The sequence below is a fragment of the Gallus gallus genome, chromosome Z (genome assembly GCF_016699485.2).
Source record: "Gallus gallus isolate bGalGal1 chromosome Z, bGalGal1.mat.broiler.GRCg7b, whole genome shotgun sequence".
NCBI classification, from domain to species: Eukaryota; Metazoa; Chordata; class Aves; order Galliformes; family Phasianidae; genus Gallus; species Gallus gallus.
The window spans coordinates 25,575,300-25,596,111 of NC_052572.1; the positions used below are offsets into that span (position 1 = coordinate 25,575,300).

General features: G+C 36.0%; 1 protein-coding gene and 1 long non-coding RNA gene across 5 annotated transcripts in view; one reads left to right on the plus strand and one right to left on the minus strand.

Moving 5' to 3' along the window:
• Positions 1-10: 10 nt before the first annotated feature.
• LOC121108251 lies at positions 11-10,086 on the plus strand. The gene is made up of 2 exons (XR_005842648.2): positions 11-2,085; positions 5,864-10,086. It is a non-coding gene; the product is annotated as an uncharacterized LOC121108251 (long non-coding RNA).
• TNPO1 (transportin 1) overlaps positions 8,969-20,812 on the minus strand; it is an 80,820-nt gene continuing 68,976 nt past the window's right edge. For all 4 annotated transcript variants that reach the window (XM_424806.7, XM_040655695.2, XM_046905515.1 and 1 more), the window contains 4 exons: positions 20,224-20,323; positions 18,731-18,805; positions 15,861-16,003; positions 8,969-14,384 (listed from right to left, as the gene is read on the minus strand). In XM_424806.7, coding sequence (XP_424806.3) covers positions 15,896-16,003; positions 18,731-18,805; positions 20,224-20,323 — 283 coding nt within the window. In that variant the 3' untranslated portion in view covers positions 8,969-14,384; positions 15,861-15,895. The remainder of the gene's footprint in view (positions 14,385-15,860; positions 16,004-18,730; positions 18,806-20,223; positions 20,324-20,812) is intronic.

Sequence of the window (20,812 nt, forward strand, 5' to 3'; positions counted from 1 at the left end):
TGGGCGGCCCGGGCGTGCGCAGAACGTGGCGTTGGATAAATGTTGTGGCGGTTCGGCCCGAAAGGAGTAGCGTAGCGCCTCGAGGGCGGTGTTGTGAGCGTAGCGAAACGCTGCGAGGCCTCAAGCAGGGGCAGTGACCACACCCGTACTGTCAGGCCGCACGCCTTCGGCACTGCCACCCGACTACCTGCGGTCCCGAGGCCTCGCCTAAGCCTTACTGCCCTCTGTCCAAAAATACAGCTGAACGCTGAGCTCGCTCAGGAGCCAGGGCATCCACAACACCGTGCGTAGTCTTTTTTGAGGGCTGTCTGCTGATTAAAGACCTCCGTCAAATCCAAATGGCTAGGAAAAATACAGTGCAGAAGATTACAGAACCACAGGCTTTAATTAGGAAAGAAAAAAATAACACAAGGGCAAGCAAGACGCCTAAATTAGTATCACTTGTGTCTGTATGAGTCGCTGTAACTCACTCTGCCTACAGAATTCAACTCCCTTTACCAAGAACAATATCATCCGAAACTGAGGTAACCACCCCTGGTAACTGCAGCCTTCGTACACTGCTCCCTGTGGCTCCGCTGAGTGCCTCTCCTCCCAGCAGTGTCCTCCTGAACTCCCAGTATATGCAAAGCTGCCAATGCCAAGACAGAAAACCTCCAGACCCTTTCTGTAGTCAAAATTTGTTCAGAAGTGCCACGGCTGTTAGATCTGGCTATCCCCATAATAGCTCCAAGCATGCGCACTGTAATTCTAAACAAGAAGCATATGCTGTATTTAAGAAGAACCATGTATCTGCTGGTAGATGCAAAGCTGTTTTCATTATGATGTTCCTGGCGTAAAGATATGAATGTAGTTCTTCATTTGCATTGTGCGTTGCTTTGTAAGCAGGACAAGCAGTGAAGTAAAAGCTGCATGATGGGAGCTGAGGGTTTTGTTTTTCCATGCAACATGTATTCTCACAGGAATACATGCTATGCTGTGACGGAAGGAGAATCAGGTTCCTGTCTATAGTTTTAAGAAAAGACTTCACCTTCCACATTTTCAAAAGGTATACAATAATCACTTATCTATTGCTGCAGCAAGATGCAAAGCAACTGCTGCTGTGTTGCAGCAACCTGTTATCACACAAGCATCAAATCTATCTGTGCTTGTTACAGATTATTAACAACAACAAAAAAAAGTGAAATGCAAAATGTTAGACCAAACTTTAAGGCTTCCTGCAGCATAGGTGCAGTTATCTAGAAGACCACTTCCATAAGGCTGAAGTTCAGGATCAGTGCCTATGTTCTTAAGGCACACTGAAATTATCCACAGCATCGATTTCTTTGTAAGTGAACTTTCTCTTGAACTCCATATACCAAGTAGAAAATGAGCTTTAACAGCAACAAAGGGCTGTTTCCAAAATTTACCAACTTACCTGCAGATCTTGCCTCCTACCGTGTATTTACAGTAGCACTTCTGAAAAAAAAATGCTTGTTGAGGCCTGTTAAACACACCACTTGTTTGGAGACAAGGCTGGATGAGAATATCCAAGATTTTTGGTTATTTTTCTTAATGAGCTGCTGAGCATTATCTCGTGAACATGACTGAAAAATCAGCTCGTGCTACCATGTCAATGTCCAGTCACTACAGTTTGTCAGACAAGCTTCTTGCCTAATACCTAGCAGCAAGAAAGTTAAGAGCAAAAGTAAGCACTCAGTGTCTTGCTAATTCAATTACAGATTTGGTATAAAAACACATTTAGTGAGGTGGTGGGAAGGCGATTTTATGTGCTGTTTCAGTAAGCAGGCAATTTATTGAGCTCTTTCTGCAAGGAAACGACAAATTTTCAAGGTTTATCAGAGAAATCCATAATGGGTTACTCACTACAGAACCTAATACTGTCACTCAATTCTGAAAGCCTGTGAAAAAAGCTTTGCAAAAATATTGCTTATAGTTCTTATCTCTTCCCTAGGTATTGGTTTACAGTGGTTGCCAAGGAAGGATACTGGGTTAGTTAGCTGCTGTCCCAGTACAATTGCTCCTTTGTTCTTCCAGCATCATGGGAGTGGACAGAAAAGAATGCTATTCTGATAGCCGTAACTATACGTGAGTATTGCAGAATAAAACAAATAGTCCCATTGCATACTATCACAAGCTCTCATGGAAGATTCAAGTAATTTTCTGATTATTATATATATATTTATACTTCAGAGTTTAAAAAGCACTTCCTCTCTCCTTTTTTGTCATCTACATAAGGTTTAAGTACCATAACAATATGCCTCACAGTAGAAGCATGAAAAGGCGTGCAGATTTCTTAGCTACGAGGCGGCCCATCATGGGGATCTGGACAGGCTGGATCACTAGACTGAGGCCAATGGGATGAAGTTCAGCAAGACCAAATGCCGGGTCCTGCACTTTGGGCACAGCAAACCCCAGCAGTGTTACAGGCTTGAGGCAGAGTGGCTGGAAGACTGTGCTGAAAAATGAACCTGGGGGGTGTTGGTTGATGCTTGGCTGAACGTGAGCCAGCAGTGTGCCCAGGTGGCCAACAAGACCAATGGCATCCTGGCTTGTATCAGCAATAACGTTGCCAGCAGGAGCAGGGAAGTGCTCATCCCTCTGTACTCAGCTCTGGTGAAGCCACACCTTGAGTTCTGTGTTTAGTGTTGGGCACCTCACTACAAGAAAGACATTGAGGCCCTGGAGTGTGTCCAGAAAAGGGCAGTGAAGCTGGTGAGGGCTCTGGAGCACAAGTCTTATGATGACTGGTTAAGGGAACTGGGATTGTTCAATCTGGAGAAGAGGAGGCTCAGGGGAGACCTTACAGCTCTCTACAATGACCTGAAGGTTGTGGTGACGTGGGAGTTGGCCTCTAACATAACTAGCAATTCGACTAGAGGGAATGGCCTCAAAAGTTGCACCAGGGGAGATTCAGGTCAGATATTAGGAAAAATTTCTTTTCTGAAAGAGTGGTCAGGCCCTTGAACAGGCTGCCCAGGGAGATGGTGGAGTCAACATCACTGGAGGTGTTCAAGAAATGTTTAGATGTGGTACTGAGGGACATGGTTTTGTGGGGAAATGGTGGTGGTAGGTGGACAACTGGACCGGATGACCTTGGAGGTCTTTTCCAACCTTGATGATTCTAAGATACTATAAATAGTTGTTTTTCATTTATACAACCCTCACTTTTGTAAAACAATACCATTTGGCATTAATGTAGGTATTAACGTGAAAGCAAGTCTTCAGCATATAGTTCCTCTCTTAGAAAAACATCTCTGATTCCAGAGTTTGCTTTCTTCATCTCAATTTACCTATCCTCTTCGATTTCTATCTTCTCATTTTTTTATGTGTTAATGTTAAGTATTTTATACAGTCTTTTTAAGGAGTACAGATTATCTGTGAATACACACAATATTAGCTAAGGCTTATTGGAAGAACTTTTGAAATACAATACCAAAGCTATAGTGCCTCTGGACTACAGACTTTAATACAATTGAAAAACAGAAGTTATGTATTGCATTCTACCACGGAAACTAAGTTAATTTGCTTTATGTGAAAGCCATTTGAAAATCGATTCCAGCCAGAATAACTGCATGCAATTATTGGGTATACCCTTGGTACATGAACCTACAAGTGAAGATGAAAACAGAATGAAGGAACCAAATAACTAGAATTAAATTGGGCAATTGTTACATTACTTAATGTCATAATGATATGCCAAAGAGATAGCTGATATTTAAAAGTACTTGTACATTAAAAATTACTAAGAAACCAATACATAATCTCACACTGAGCCACTAGTTAAAGAGAAAGTGAAGACGGAGTTGGAGTTATCTTATCCCTCTCAAATACATACCAGATTGAAATACACCTTTGGAATGCATTTGCTTTTCGTCTCTAAGAACATTCCACAAAGAATCTTCATAAGAAACAAGAATTTACACTGTGAGTTCAAACAGATTACAAAAGAATATGAGCACCAGAAGGAGACAGACAACAGATGGGGAAAGAGGAAGACAGTGAATTGCTAGGAAAATCTCTTTCATGGATCATATAACTGTGGTAAGAATTAAGTTATGTTGTAGGATTTCAAAATCTGCGGGACTATATTCTAGCCACATGATTGTACCCGGCTGGCTGCAGACATTAGCTGGAAGCTTAATAATTCACTTGCTTATGACCTGACTGCTAGAGACTTATTGCAGCCTGCGTTTTTTGTTTGTTTGTTTTTTGTTTGTTTGTTTGTTTTTTTAGTATAAAAACTACAATGAAATTCCACAGACAGTAATAAAAGCTAGAAAAACCTAAAAATTAAATTAAGCAAAATCTGGCCAGTGGTAGGTTACTCAAAAGAGTACTGGAAATTCCCCAACACGGTCTTAAAATATACTCAGTCCTTTTCTGAAATGTATGCATGAACTGAAGTTCTCATCTATGAGCGATCACAGGTCAGATTATGGCATAGATGTCAGTTCTGGGCAGAGTGGATGTTTCTATTATTTCTGAACTTAGGAAGAGTTGTGCATGCACAGCTATAGATAATCACATTTATTACAATAAGAAATCATCTGAATGTGAGTTTGTTTTTTCCAACTTCTGGTAATGGCTCTTTCAAAGCTAATAATAACTTTTTGTACTCGGTTGAACCCTTCACTAGCAAGTTTCAGCTGCACTGTTTTCAGTGTCCCTGGAATGATGTATTCCATTAGGCTGCATTATCTGACTCACTGTATACTTAAAAGTGTACCTCTATTGATTTAGTCACCACGCTTGATCACATCCCATTCATTACTGCAATTACTTGAATTATGAACCCAACAATGTTGTTTCAGAGTGAGTCACTGAGTACCAATACTCCACCTTTATTAGCCTTCTGCTTGCACTGCCAAAATCTTGTTTCATCAAATCAGCTAAATCTGACGGAAGCATTATTTAACACCAGTAACTATAAACTGCAGTTCAAAGGCTGTAAATTTCATTCTGACTCTCTCCAGAAAGTCTTAAGCCCTGAATGAAAATTTTTTTAGTGATTTCTAATACATTCAAGAGATGCATTACTACAGATTCACCCTACTGAGTTTTTCTCATCTACACTCTGCAGTGTGGGGAATAACATGATGAACTATTACGCTGTGCTACTGCCAAGTACATGACATTGCATGCATACTTTTTAAGCACTTACCTGGAAAATATGTTAATCAGTGAACTTGGAGCAGCTTGCGATCCAGTGAAAAATGACCTAAATGAAAAAAAAAAAAGACTTAATTGTTTAGTTTTTAGAATTAATTAGAATTGTTTAGAATTAAATGTAAAGCAAACAAATCTGGAGTACTTAGTGGAGCAAGTTCTGTGTAGCCTCACTTCATAACAAAATGCTCTACTGCACCTACATAAGCAAGCTGCAATCTTCAAGTCAAAGATCTTTTCCAATCTGATTATGAAATACAGCAGAAATAGAAAAGATAACCCATGGTAGAAAGCCTGAAGCTCTGCTAATATTACACATTATCTTAGGAAAGTGTACTTAATGCAGTATAGGGGAATTTGAACCTTTTTTTTTTTTTTCTTTAATTAAACCAAGTATAGCTCATAAGTATTACTGTACTAACAAAACAGGAAATGCAAAGTCTCAGAGATGAGTTTCATGAAATACAGTAAATGAAATAATGAAAAAAATACTAATCTGGACTGATTTTTTTTTTCCGTCTAGTAAGAAGTCATTGAGAATCCTTTTTAAGAGGTAAAAATAAACAAGTACAGGTACTGAAGTAGGGCTGCATGCTAAAAATCTGAGCAGCAGTAGTGGGCAGGATGGGCAGTGAACAGGTTGTGCTTAGGAGGAAGTCATGCTATGTGAAAATGTAACCCTTGATTTTTTTTACAGCATCCACAGACAGACACCTCAGCACCTACTAATGGAAGGTACCACCTTCATCAGCTGGAAGACAGACTTGAACTTCACAGTGCTCTTAACCCCCTGATTACAAATCCTAAAGCCTAAATGTTTATGAGTACATGCAGATGGGAATTAGTAATAATTTACAGGGCCTCCTGTCTCCACACACATTGCATAACATCCTGTTGTCTTTTTTTAACTTAAGATTATGAAGGGGCTTTTTGGTGTGTTTGCTTAAGAGCATCTGTGAGATGCCTACGGCTCTTAATTAGACAAAGCTCTGAGTTATACCAGTGGCCAATTACTCGCTTCTGGCCTCTTCAGATCTCTCCATACCCCTTTTAAATACTGCCATTTCACAGACTGAGAAACACAGCTGAATGAATACTTGCAGAAAGTGAGAGCTGTGGTCCAAGGTTCCAGCCTTTATACAGTTTTCCCCCAAGGCGACAGTTTTAACGTATAAAGCCTTCAAAACTCAAAAGGACTTGAATAAGGAAAACAAACACTGGTTATTTCTTCCTCTGGAAGAGTGCTGGAGAAAGCAACACATCTTTCTTGTGTTAAGGCATGTAAAGAATCAACGAAACACCTGAATTCTTATTAAGTCAGGTAGTTCATCTGCTCTTCCACAGTATTTCTGACGCTATAAGGTGTAGGTATTTACAGACCTGGGATTATTTTGGATACAGATCCAAAATATTTATTTCACCAAGCACGTTCCATAATGAAAATGACCAGAAATATGAAAAATGACTGAAATTTTCAGATGCCATCAAGTTAAAAGAGGGCAATGCAACATGTCTTGTGTCAAGATGCATTTCTAGGAAGAAAAATACAGAAAAGCTTGGAATTATAAGATCTAAATTAAATATTTTTGCAATTTTAAGGTCTCACTCTGAGTACTGAAACTGAGGAATCCCTCAGTTTCATTATCTGAAAGCCACAGAATCATCTAAACAAGCCAATGTGAATGTAACTCCAAAAAGTATCTTGACTAAGCTTTGAATTAAGTTTGTTTAACAGATGGGACATTCCTCAACAATCATTTCAAGGTAAAAAGGCTAACTCAATGCCATTTCTTCTCATTGTGTACAGTAATATAATTGGCATCTGCACTAAGTTCTGGGGGAGCAGACGGGAATAATGAACAGCTAAATAAATTGAACTTAATGACAGTATTAGTGCAATAGTTACACATTCAAGTTAACATGTATGCTGGAAGCAAGGGGGAAGACTAATTTCCCAGGTATGTTCAGTAGTGAAAATTTACGAGTATCCCCTCTTTGCAGGGGGTAATAGGTAAAAGTCAAAAAGAGTGTCAACATAGCACTTTCATATATAAAATATGAAAATAAAACATTTCAACTAAGATTTGAAAAAGTGATTTGTACCTGAAGCTACAAAACAGAATGCTAAAACGTTCCCTTTCACAATTCTAACGTAAGCCTAGCAAAAACAAACGAAATCCAACCAACCAAAGAAAGCAAACAAAAGCCCCTCAAGGCTGTGTGATTCCAAAGTGAATCCTTCTGTGTTATCATTTATACATACTAAAATAAGCACGCAGCATAATTACATCTATTTTCCTTAAAGTAGACTGATCAGTGAAAAAAGCATCAAGTCTACCAACATGCAGATCAATATTTGAGTGTCTTTTGGAAGGTTTCAGAAGTATGTATTGCTTGTTTTATGTAGAACAAGGGCAAATGCCTCTGAAAGAAATGCACTTTACCTGTTAGTAACCTATAAGCTTCATTCTGAGTCATGCTGGGATAACAGAAGCTAATAACATCCATTCTGTGAACATGAGAAAATATTTTATGAACAAAATATTCCTACTGAAATGCTTAATTTTCCCTTAAAAAAAAAAAAAGGAGGAACAGCATGACAGAAGTTGAAAAGAAAAATCCTTTGCACTGTTGCAATCTGACTGCAAACATAGTCATTTCTTCTATTCAAGATGCTGGTACTTACTTTGCTCATCTCTTGTATGTGTAAAGAAGTAGTCATTAAGCCCAGACTCAAAATTAGAGGCCAGAGCTAAACATCAGGCTCTGAGTCAATGGAAATGAATACTTAGTGCATGTACCTTGATGACAAGCAGGGTTCTACCAGAGGTACCCCATAGCAAAAGGAGAGGAGGGGCTATTTGAAAGGAAATGCTCCTCTGTCCCACCCACTCAATGAAGTCATAAGGGCATCAAGTCTTACAGCTGGAAGGACTTCACCTCTCTAATGAACTGGACACTAACACTGCTGTTAATAGCTATTCCATGGCTTTCTTCTCTCTTTGGAGGCAGAAATCTAAATCCCTGTGTTAAATGGAGTTTGAATAGAAATTAATCACTACATACTCAGCTATTTTTTTTTTAATGCCAAGAAAACATATTTTATTGTATTTAATCATTACACTGTCAAAGCTGTTGGTGCTAACCATGTATAATCAAGTTGTCAATATGTATCGTGTGAAATATTGAGCATGAGTTCTTCAAATCAACCTGTGTGGATTTTGCCCCACTAAATATCACCATTAGTCTTATGCTTTCTTTTTACAGACTCCCGTATCAGTAAGTTAGAGGCGTGGATGATCAGATCTTTAAATTGTATGACCACATTCCTATAAAAGGTAGACAGATTAGATTAATTCCACTGCAAGGTTTGGTCGGAAGTCTTGATTAACTTTTATTAATTTTTATTTTTCTGCTATTTTCATTCAGATTATTGATAACAATGAGTCATGAAATCTGTTCCGCCCCCCACACCTTTCCTGAGCATCTGCTATTTCAAGTAAAAGTGAATTCACCACATAATCTCTCAGCAGTAAAGCAGTTAACTCTTATGACCCAAAAGATACTGATTCAAGCAGACAAACCTCCTATGTCTGCACTGATCTGCCCCTAGGCAGCATGAAGCATTTAAACTAAATTGACCAAAACTTACTGAAAAGATTGGATAAACTGAAAATCCACCTAATTTAAGAACAAATTTAAGAACTGACATATCTCAATCAGAAGAGTGCACCAATGGCCTGGGAAACATAAAACGAAACACAAATTTTTCATTTCTCATTAAAAATTGGAATGCGAGATCTATATTTAAACAACTTTATTAACATAGTCAAGCAGTGATTAACATTCACATCTATTATGTCACATCATACAAACGTAAATACAAAATTACTACAGTACAATATATATTCTCTGCATGATCCAAAATATTTGGTGGCCCCAAAAACTCTTTAAAATTCAGCAGCTTATCAAAAATTAAAACCATATTCTATTCAAAATGAAGTTTTGTTAGCACAGAGGCAGACTTCAAGAAAGATCACTCAATTTAGTACAGTTTGAGAAGTTGCAGGATATGTTTGAAGGAAACATTCCGACATTGTGGCTGATACAGAAACATCAGATTTAAAGCTTTCAAGCAAAACATACAACCTAAGTTGTCAGCAGAAAGATCCAGTCATCTTTCACTTTAAACTGTTCACATACTGCATCCAATTTAAAATTTTGGAAGTGTTTAGTATTAGTAAGTCAGACAGCATACAACATACCTACCTATCTATTCCCATGAAAAAAGATAATATTACACTAAAGACTTCACCAGCCAAATATACCTACTCATACTAATATTTTTAAATATCCCCATAAAAATCACCCAGGCCTTCTCTGTTTTGTTTCTCACCTAACGTAAGTAAAGAGATACCTAAGGTGAAAGTAGCACAATAGAATTGAATATAGAAAAACGATACTATAAGTGCTGAATTCTTAGAGATGTGGATTTGGCTTACTTAAAAAGTATACTGTAACACCACAAAGGGATACATATTTTATAGAGCCATTTTAACTTCCCTCACATACATACATTCAAGTGAGTAAGCATCCTTATTATTTTAACAGAATATACTCCGTAAGGCAAGCAACAAGAGTACTCACCTCAGAGTTTCCCCATTTAAAATAATCTAAAACTGGCTTGCTCCAACCGTAAGTGCAAAGAACAAGCATCAGTGACAGACAAAAAACAGCTTCTATTGGAGAAGAACACCTACTAGACTGATGGATGCAAGTCATCTGGAGAATGCATAGGTGAGTGCAATACACAGCTACTGATCAAGCTTCATTTACTCAAGATGAGGTTACTGGAAATATTTATGTAATATGTAACAAATACGTATGCAAATTACATCAGCATCTATGTGAGATAACTGCAAGACTATTTTTCTTGTTTTTTTTTTTTTTTTTAATTTATGGCAGTCATTTCACTGCTGAGCTTAACCTTTATCTGAGATAAAAAGTTACTCTTCAGACCCTATATAGAAGCTTTATGCATCTATTATCCCCATGAAAGTACTGAAGCAATTAGTGTTAAGTTGCAACTTCTTTCCTTGACAAAATCTGAAACAAAAGATTTCCAATACAATGTTGCATTTAAAGCATTTTTTTAAGAAATATTTCAGTTGTTTGAATATGGATGCATTCTCCTCAAGGGAAGAATGTTTTTGCACCTTTATCTGTTAATACATTCAATATGAATAAAATAGGTGAAGCAAAAGTCATTATTGTCCCACAGTAGAAGGTTAATTTAGAGTAAGTTTAAGACAGAGAAGCTGCCTACCATGAAATACATGAACTGATATAATTAAGACACATTTATATAAGCATGTGTTCTGAACAAAAAGGGTACAAGAGTATTCACCTGAGATAAAGCTAGTATTTGAGTGTTCCTAAGTAGCAATGAGTTTCGCTTGAGGAAAACCACTTGAAGTTTTAAAATATACATTTTACTATTATACAATATATGCAGTTTAAGTAATTAAGATTGATGCTAACATAAAAGTCCTAACAAAACAAAACAAAAAAATAAAATCACAGTGTGTATCAATATTGTTAGTTAGAAAATTTATGCTACTTCGTAACTTTAAAAAATTATGATTATAAATTTTAAACCCATTCTCCTAGAAGTGTATCTTCTGAGTACAAGCATTAACGAGCAATAAACTAAAGCATAAGAATCAGCTCATTACAGTTTAACTATATACATATTCACCGATTTAGAAAATAATCAAGCTTTGGAAAAAAATTACAAAATTGATTATTTTTGCTTGCACTGGTTAAAATAATCAACTATTATAATCTTTTTTTTTTTTCCTAAACGAAAAGAGCAGTTTCCTGAATGTGTAATGAAACAAATTTAGAATTGAACTTCACTTAAGAATAATTTAATATCAATTTAGAACTGCCAAAAAGATGCATTTATAAGGATTTCAAATATACTTTCTGTTACCAACTTAGGTTGATCAGCAGCTTTTGTTCATTCTCAGAATCCTTCAAAAAGGGAAACTCAAAACAGGAGAAAGGCATATATAAAAACAGTAAACACTGACCTCCTGAGGTTTCTACAACAAAAATATTCAAGTAGAAAATCTACACCATTACTTAGCAGCGGCTATTTCTGTAGTTTAGCACACTAACAGCACTTTATTCAGTGTGTAAGGAGCAAATGAAGTAAGCCGTGCTTTTAGCATGCCAAGAGGCAGAAAACACTGGAATGTAACAAAGACAAACTCACAATTCTACCAGTATAAACATTCAGTCAACATTCAAAAACTGTCAAGACTACACCACAAGAATTAAGATGCTTTTTATATATCCCATGATGCAATAATGGAATTATAACTGCTAATGCAGATTTGGAACTTTTCTTACCTCCCATTATACCTTAAATGGCTTCTGTGAATTTCTGCACTATATTATGCATAAGGAATATGGTTTATTTGCTTTAAAACATACCATGAGAGAACTTGCTGATACAAAAGACTACTTTGCCAGTGATGTTAATTTCTGCCTTATTTTAATTACTTTACTTGCTGTTCTGCCAGATCAGTTCACATCTGTACAAATACCTATTCAAATATGTATGTACAAAAGTGGTATTCTAAATGAATCTGAGATGAGGTGGTTTCATTTGGTTAAAGGGGCTTTCTGAAATTTAAGAAGTTTAACTAAACTCAGATTCCAGTAGTAATGCTATATATTACTTAGTTGTTTTTTTATTTTATGAAATTTTTAATGCCATTTCTCTGAAATTCGTACCTAATGCTTAAACACTCAAAATTAAAGCAAGTTTGGGTCTAGAATAATATCCCATCTTGCTAAATTATTCTTCTAGAATTGGGTTTTTAATCATTTTCAGTGACTAAAGCTATTTCTAATTTACTTCAATTATTAGTTCAGAAGAAATTTAGTATTTGCTACCAAAGCAATGTAATTTGAAAGCAATTTATCACATGCAATTCTGCAAAAAATACTACGTAATAGCATCACTGAATGTACTTCATACAGTACATGTCCAAACTATTCTTCAAGCGTAAAAAGAACAAAGTGGAGGGGGGGGGGGGGAGGGAGGGGGGCGGAGGTGCATGTAAAATGTTCATGCTATCATGCATTAAAAAAAAGTTTCCTCTTTAAACATAATTTTTAAGTTCACACTCACACAGCTCAAGCTTCAGTGCAATAGCTAAATCATTCAGCACTCAGAGAATAGAACCATGCAAAGAAGAGCAATTTTTAAAAAAGAACAAAAGAAAACAAAAATCAAAAGAAAACCTGTTATCCAGTATCCATTCTGCAATGCAAAGGTGAGAAACTAAATCTATAAAAAGGCTGTTATGGCTTAATTTTGTTTTGCGGATTAATTATGCAGCACTTGAAAAATGGAAAGGTGTGGCTTCACCTCTGACCAGCAGAGTTAAAAATCTCTCCATTTTCCTTTATCATCATGGGATACTCTTTAGGCAATCTAGATTAATAAAGACTTGCCACTTTCAGTTGGACACAAGATCAAGTGTACCAGTTAGAATTTCACATTCACAGTACATAAGAAAATACACATGGAAGGAAAAGTAAAGGGTTAACTTAACAAGGATTTATTCACAGGAATACATGTAAGTAGAGAAAAAAAAACACAACAGAAAAGCTAAACAAATGAAATGAAGAGGATCCAAACCAACTTTCACTCTGTAGCTTTAAACTTGCACCCTTGTGCATTTAACTACATCACAAAGGGCCACCAACATGCGCCGATACAGTGTAGATACCCTGCATTATTACATCCATTAACTTAAACATCTCATTAAGATCATGCTTTGAACAAAAAGAAAGCATAGAAGATAATATGTTGAGTGGGAATAAACACAAATATAGCAATCATGTCATCAACTTCTACAACTGTCTTTACGTGCCAACTAACATTTATGCAGCCTTTAACAGGTCTTACCATGTAACTCATTTTCAGAGATTCTGATAAAATCACTAGTATATAACCATGCAGAAAGCACATCACACTGACAGCACAGAGGCAAGTATTTTGCACAGCTATATCAGCTTTCCACATTGTGCAGGTTACACACAATACAATATCAATCTTATTCTTAACAGATCCTAAAAGGTATTTCAAGGCCTAATTGTTAACTACAGTACTTTATATCTATATTCTTAATAAAAATAAAATCCACAGAATCTTAGAAAAGGAACTTTAAATGCAGGGCTATACTGAATTGGTAAACTGCAACACAAAACTGGCGCAACATAGGTAAATGTATACCAATTTCACTCTATGTGATGCAAGCATGCTACTTTCCCACTAATTTAAATTACTTCTGATCACTATGAGCCAGAACGCATGCCTGAACCTTAAACTGCACGTTAAGAATAATGCCTTACTCTAGAAATTAAATCTAATGAAGTACAATAATCAAATCATATCCACTACCTTAAATTCTTTTTAATGTAAAAATTAAGATGTCAGTCTCTCCTTTGAACTGTCCCTCCCTTTACCCCAAAAATGAAAGGAGTGACTCATTTGGCAGCTTGCAGGTTGCTTCATTTTGCCTAAGTTAACCTTAATTAATTGGTGTTTCTATATCATACACTGCAAGTGCCTGTTCCTAAAACAGACACAAGCTGCATTTTAACTGTACTAACTTCATTTGTGTAGTTCTTCATTAACATGCAAATTCCTAGGAATCCCATCAAGCAGGATGAAATAATGTAGAAAATCCTTACTAAAAAAAAAAAAAAAAAGAAAAGAAAAAAAAAGAAAAAAAAAAGCCTTTTACTGTTTGTGACCCCCATTCTTAGGTTTCCTTTATTGTGCGCAAAATAGTTTTCCTCTTTACGTATCCCTATGGTTCAATTATATGGTTCTTATTTTGGTACAAATCCCCACAATATTCCAGAATGTGCTGTTTTGTGAAAAGATTCTTTTTTTTCTTCTTCACATCCAGTGCAGAGTTGTAATAGGAGACAGATTTCCACCCACAAAGGCTCCAGATGTTAAAACATTTCCCAACATCGACTTAATACAGTGACGGCAACACCTCCCTCCCGCCCCTCCCAGTAGGGTTGGGATTGTACTGTATTCCCTACTGGTTTACCCTTCCCCCCAGTAAAGGGTAACATTTTCCCTGGGTGCAGAGGCTCCCTCATAGTCTCCCAGACTGAAGGACCTGTAAAGGAAAAGATAAAGCTGTAGTCAAACCATACTTTGAAACTTGAATGATGGACCTGTGCATAAAAAAGAGCTTTTTTTTTTTTTTAAAGTAGTAACTGCCAACCCAAGCTTAAAAGTGAATTTGTGCCTAAATGTTCCCTTCATGAGACTGCTTAAAGAGTTGGTTTTTAGTGGGAAGACTTATTCCTGACAACAATGTACACTTTAAAGCTACTCTGACATTTCCAATATTGCATCTAAGCTTAGATTTAAGATGAAAGCAGTTGTGTATGCTTTAAAAAGATTTTGCCCTTTCAGTACAAAATTACGAGGCAGTCATGATGTTCAAGTAGTATTAAATTTAATCTTCTACTAACATAACCATTTCACTTTTAGGTAGATTGAACAAGATAGCCATACTGCCTCCTCAACAGAAATGGAGAGTCATGGAGATTTTTTTTCTTTTCAATTTGGCATTATTCTTCATTAGAAGGAAAAAAAAAATCAACCATACATCAAAACTAAAATGCTCTCACTGATTAATGTCCTTAAAGTTTGCTTATTTTTAATCAATTGTTCAGATGAAACATGCTATTCGAAGAGAATTTATTATGCTACCAACTCTCAAAAACATTAGGCTAATTTTTAAACAGATGTTCATTCAAAAATACAACTGAATTACATGATACACTCCTATAATTTCTGTGCAAATATTCTACAGCATATAGATGACTCAATGAATGAACTTAACCTGCCTTCTTTTTTTGTTAGTATAATAAATTCTTCACAGCATCACACTACTTTATACACAGGTACTTTGTTTAAACAGTCTGCACAAAAAGCATACAAAACAAGGTGGTACAGTACGGTCATTCTAGAATCCACAGTCACTGTTCTTTGATTAAGTTGAAGTATTCTCAGAGAGAATAGTAACCACTCTGAATTGGTGCATAAAGTGGAACATCACAATAATAAACACATCAGCCTTCCCAAAGCATCAATCTCTACAAACAGCAGAGCTGCAGATTATTGTAAGTGCCAAAATCATCTAACATGTACTTAGGAATGTGTTGGATTTCACAAGGATAAAGCATCTTAAACTTATTTTCCTGTTCTAAAGAAACATTCACCTTATTTTACATCTGTTATTCCCTAACCCATAAGACACAATGGAGCCTGTGTCTAGTATGCTGCCTGAGGATCGCACTCATTACTTGGCTTATTAAACCTGAACAGATACAGTTACACCTAGTCTTCTAACCTCAATACATGACCAAGCATATTGTATACTCTTCTGTAGAGAGACAATTGCTTCAGCTACAGCTACCAGGATTTTGGTTCAACATTATCCCTTTCCTTTTTTCTCAGAAGGAAAGATACCTGGTACAGCTCATCTCAAAATTTTATTCTTGTCCACTGATATTTTTATAAGGCAGAAAAAGGAAGAAAGTACACAATATAACTCTTTTGCAAGGAAGATTCATGTGTTTACCTCTAATTATGGGACTGCAGCTACAATGCATGAGGTTAAACTCCATAGTAAGCTGCAAGGCGCTCTTTTAAGGGAAGAGGAAACTGGTCTGAGAAACGCCTCCAATTCTCATCCCCAACTTGATTTTTAAACCCATGAAGAATCTAAAAGCAATGAGAGGTAAGTAAAAGTAATCACTAAACAGAAGATACAAGATCATTATTCACAAGCAACATATGCAATAGCCTTCAATCCTCTAAATTGCTCAGTTGTATAACTGAACTGTCCAATTTACTACATTTCCTTTAACATTTTTCTCCCTTAAAAGAAAAAAAAAGAATCAAATGTAATGTACAGAACATAGCTACTCATTCAATTAGTATTTATTTATTGAGTAACATGACTTACAGCTTAGAGCTAGGCCATTTCACAGTGCTAAACATTTTGCTAAACTACACATTTTCTGTGTTATGATTACTGTATATACATTCCATTTGTAAACGTGTTGTAGGTTCTGGAAGAAAAATTGAGCCAGAACCACAGCCAGTACTTTACAGAATTAATGCCTTTTAATTTCTAGCACAAATTAAAAACAATCCTACGGAAGCTTGTTTTCCCCTGGAACCTGTAAGACAACTGTGACTAAAACAGAAGTAGTTAAAATCCTTTATGCTTTGAAAAACCAGGGATCTACAGCAGTAAAAAAAAAAAAAAAAAAAAAGCCAGCATAAGAGAGAAGAAAAACCCCCCACCTACTGGTTTCAGTCTGAACCCTTTAACATAGTAACTTAACTGAAAACTATGAAAATTAAATGGTTATATGAAAAGGGACTTAGTATTTATGCTCTGGAAACCATAGGTTAAAAGGTAAACATAAGAAAGAACAAAAGCAGTTGCAAAAGCTCTTCCTTACAAGAAAATGACCACAAAGTCTCAACATATTTTTAATTTTTTTTTTTTTTTTAAACTCAACTGTATCTAATTGTGGAATGGCCTGTCATGAAAACATTTTCACAGAAAAGGCACTGTCAAATTTAAAGCTCATGGTATAGAGTTCACTCTCAATACAACATTTTCAAACAGAGCTGTCCTTAAACCAGATGTAACAGTAAAGACATCACAATTAATTTAACTATTTTTCTCCATTAAAGAACTCATCCAAAAACAGGTTTATTTCCTTACCCATCCAGATTAGCCAGCTACCAAAACTACAAAAGACATCTAAACATGTTTACATATAACAAAAGGAACATTAAACAAACAAACAAACAAATAAATAAATCATCTTCCAATATTGTTTTAGCAGATGAACTTCAGCTAGTCTCTTTAGATGTCTTGCCTTTAAAGAAAGAGATAAAAATTTTAGGAGTACGTGAGAGATCTCAACACTGACAGCTGCCTTACCCATGCTCTTGGAAGGGTTATTTCCTCTATCAGCTCTAGTGCCAATGAACAAAAAATCACACAAAAAGACTTTAGCGGAATATGAAAAATGTTTTTTTTCCACAGTTTCTAAATGGCGCAATCTGTTACTCAGTTGGCAAAGGGATCCAGTCTAATGAGAAAGTAATCTAAAAAAATCATATGCCATCACTTGATGAAAGCTTTGTATCCATTCTTGCGTGGAGAAAGACAAAAGAATACACTGTAAAAAGCCATCCACGCCCTCAAACAAAGTGGTCAAAACCCACTGTGTCTAGTTCGGATGCATTAGATCCTGGAAAGAATCTGAGAGGAGTTTAACTTACTGAGGCAAGTATTGAGTGCTAAGGACCAGTGCAGAAACATGTACTGAAACTGCTTAAAACTGTCATCACAGACAGCATCTTGGACTTTCTTTTAAGCTTTTAAAATTTGTTATTTACCCCTCACACTAGAATACTCACAACTGAACATTTCCTGAACCTGATGCTTCTTTGTAGCCACTCAGAGAAACAGACTGCTAACTTAGGAGGCTGAGTTTTCTGTCTTTGTTCCTCAAGATGCGATTTGAAAATTCCAGTCTCTGTTCTGATGCTGACACTTTGCATTACTTCAAGAGAAAATGCAATACTGGCCCATGACCCTAATACATTCTTGGAAATACACTCTATTTCAGCTTTAAGAGGAATTTCATTAACTTCTGACATACATCCCTCCAAAAACAAAGATTTTTACTGAACAGGTAAAAGCATCTGTTCAAGAAGCTGAAATTAGGGGTTTTGTTTATTTATTTATTTTTCCTAACTTCAGATATGGAACAGATAATTTCAGGGTGGTGGGTTTTTTTGTTTGTTTGTTTGTTTGTTGCTTATTTCACACAATACAATCAGTTCTTTTGTTTAATCTCTATTGACAAGTTGTCTAGGATATATATCCTATATTCAGTGTGCACTGGTTCCCTGAAGATCTGCTCATCCAAGATAGAAGACAAACAGACCAGGATAGCACTGTAATATTTTTCACTTGCATTCTTCTAGACATTTCTGTTAAATAAAGTGGGCTTCCTCATGGCAAAAGAAAAAATCTTGAACTATACAGACATCATTTTCTAGAGCAAAGATGACTTAAATGTGGTATAAATGTGTATAAATGTGGTATATTCAAAATGCAGTCAAAATGCTGCAGACTGACATTATGAAAAGCTCTCTGAGGATTATTATTTTTTAAACTAAAATCCTAAGTGAACTTTTCAACACCATTAAAAATAAGTCTGTAGTAACTTGAATGCACTTGAGTAAATATAAGTAGAAAAAAACAACCTTCAGATTGTTTTGATGTTTTGTCTGAAAGTTCATGACTTTGCAAAGAAGCTTTACAAATACAAGAAGTACTGACTGACATACACAGCAAGAAAGAAACAGAGGATCCCAAACCATAATCAGGATATGCTGTCATAAGAGAAACATTACCTTACAGAACATGTCTCGGAGATCATCTTTTGGACTAATCCACGATGCAACAGCATCACAAAAAAAAATAAAGTCCTATAAGATTAAACAATCACATAGGTTAGAAACCCTAATTTATAGGTCTGGAAACAATGCTCAACTCATTCTATTAACCATACAAGATTTTTGATCCTAATTCAAAAGCTGATTTTATTTCCAGTTAATGCAGGCAATGATGGTAAATGATTCCATGTTTAGGTGTACAGAAATATAAACAGAGTAGGGGTATCTTTGTTAGATGAGGTTTATTTAATTAAAAAACCAACAACAAAAAAGGGCAAACTAAAACCACAACACCTTTCCTCTCTCACAGCATGACTGGCTAACTCAAGTTCTTTCAGTTCAATCATTTAAGTCCCAGAACAAACCATTTCAACAACAAGCAACAAATAGGACCATGCTCACAACTTTGTCTGATAAATTTCCAGCTGGAAAAAAAGCAGCTGTATTTCTTCAAGCAGAGCCAGAGTTTATATTAGGTACACACACGACATTCAAAACCAAAGCAATATCATACTCCCTGCAATGCAGGTCACCTGCTGTTATGCATTACGTTTCTTATCATATTGCTAAGATACCATTCTTCAATAATTAAGTTGGCAGGGCACGTGTATTTTGATAAGAATCAAAGATAACTACCACAGAGAAGGAGAGATGGAAAATGAGAGGAGCTCTTAATTTTCTGCTCTCCTTACGTGTAAAAGAATAAATGGACAGCAGAAAAGAAGGGAAATGGCAAGTATAGAATAAGACACAAGCGAAATCATCTGAAAAGTTCAGAACAAGAAGGAGGCTCAATTCTTGTGTCTCAAGGAGAGGGATTTCAGGCAGAGAAGGAAATTCACCTTTATTTTCCTCATGAAATTTTACATTGGTGTAGCTTAACTTCAGAGCTGTGGAGACTAAAGAGCAAGTAACAATCCATTCTTGACACATACCTTTCTTTTAAAGAGCATCTTTCTAGTCACATTAACTATTCAAGCAATATATATGATGTTGAAACATAACCATCCCTTCTCAAGTTTTAAGAATGAAGTGGTAGTCTAATTTTTGTTCTTTTATTTTTTAAAGCCTAGATTACATCTGAACAATAGGATTTAGTATGTCAGATTTTGCCTTGTGTTTTCACACAGATCCTCCACACAAAACACTGACAGAAATATTGCAACATTCACAAGGTTAGTCAGAGTTTGTTATTTAGATACTCATTTTAAGAAGTCAAAAACTGACTTCTAACACCTCTTTTCCTCCTTTTCACTGAAGAAGAAATCTAGAAGTATCATGATACATAACACTGCAATGTAAACGTTTTGGTCTCCTTGACCTCAAAATAAAGCCACATCGTGTTCTGCACTGAATCGGCATCAACCTAAACTTCTTAATATTTCACGTACACTTTTTAATACATTTTACGCATGGAAATGAAGAAAATCAGATCTATTCATGCATCTTACTTGGAATACGCCATTGGGGTTGACTGTGATCATGGTACATATCCCACGGAATGCTGAGTCCTTTTCCTCATTGTCTCTTATGTTCCGGAGAGAGGTGCACCTAGTAAGTTAGAGAAAATCTTAGCTAGTTTTATCACGCTTTCATTCAATCAAGTCAGATCTAGATGACAGTATTTGATGGAATAAGCCACACGGATAAAACGATTTGAAACACTACTGTGAACAGTTAGGCAAACAGTTATTGCGGTGTTTACTAGCATATTCCCATTACTATCATATCCAGAACCTTGTTCTCTTGTTGCACCATTTATAAAGTGTGACCTGTATTCCATTAAATACAAAAGAAACACGTATCTGAAATACTTATAGTAACTATCATTATTAGAAGCAGAACATATAATACTATCACAGTATGAATTATGTCAGATACCACTTACAGAACAGTTATTTAACTTTTACAGCAGCAAGCAAGCTATTTTATACATAAAACAAGTCTATAAACATATATTCCTTACAGCATTTCAAGCCTCGGGCTGATTTTTTTTTTAAGTAAAGTAATGCACAGTTTAAATTTTACAGTATTGGCATG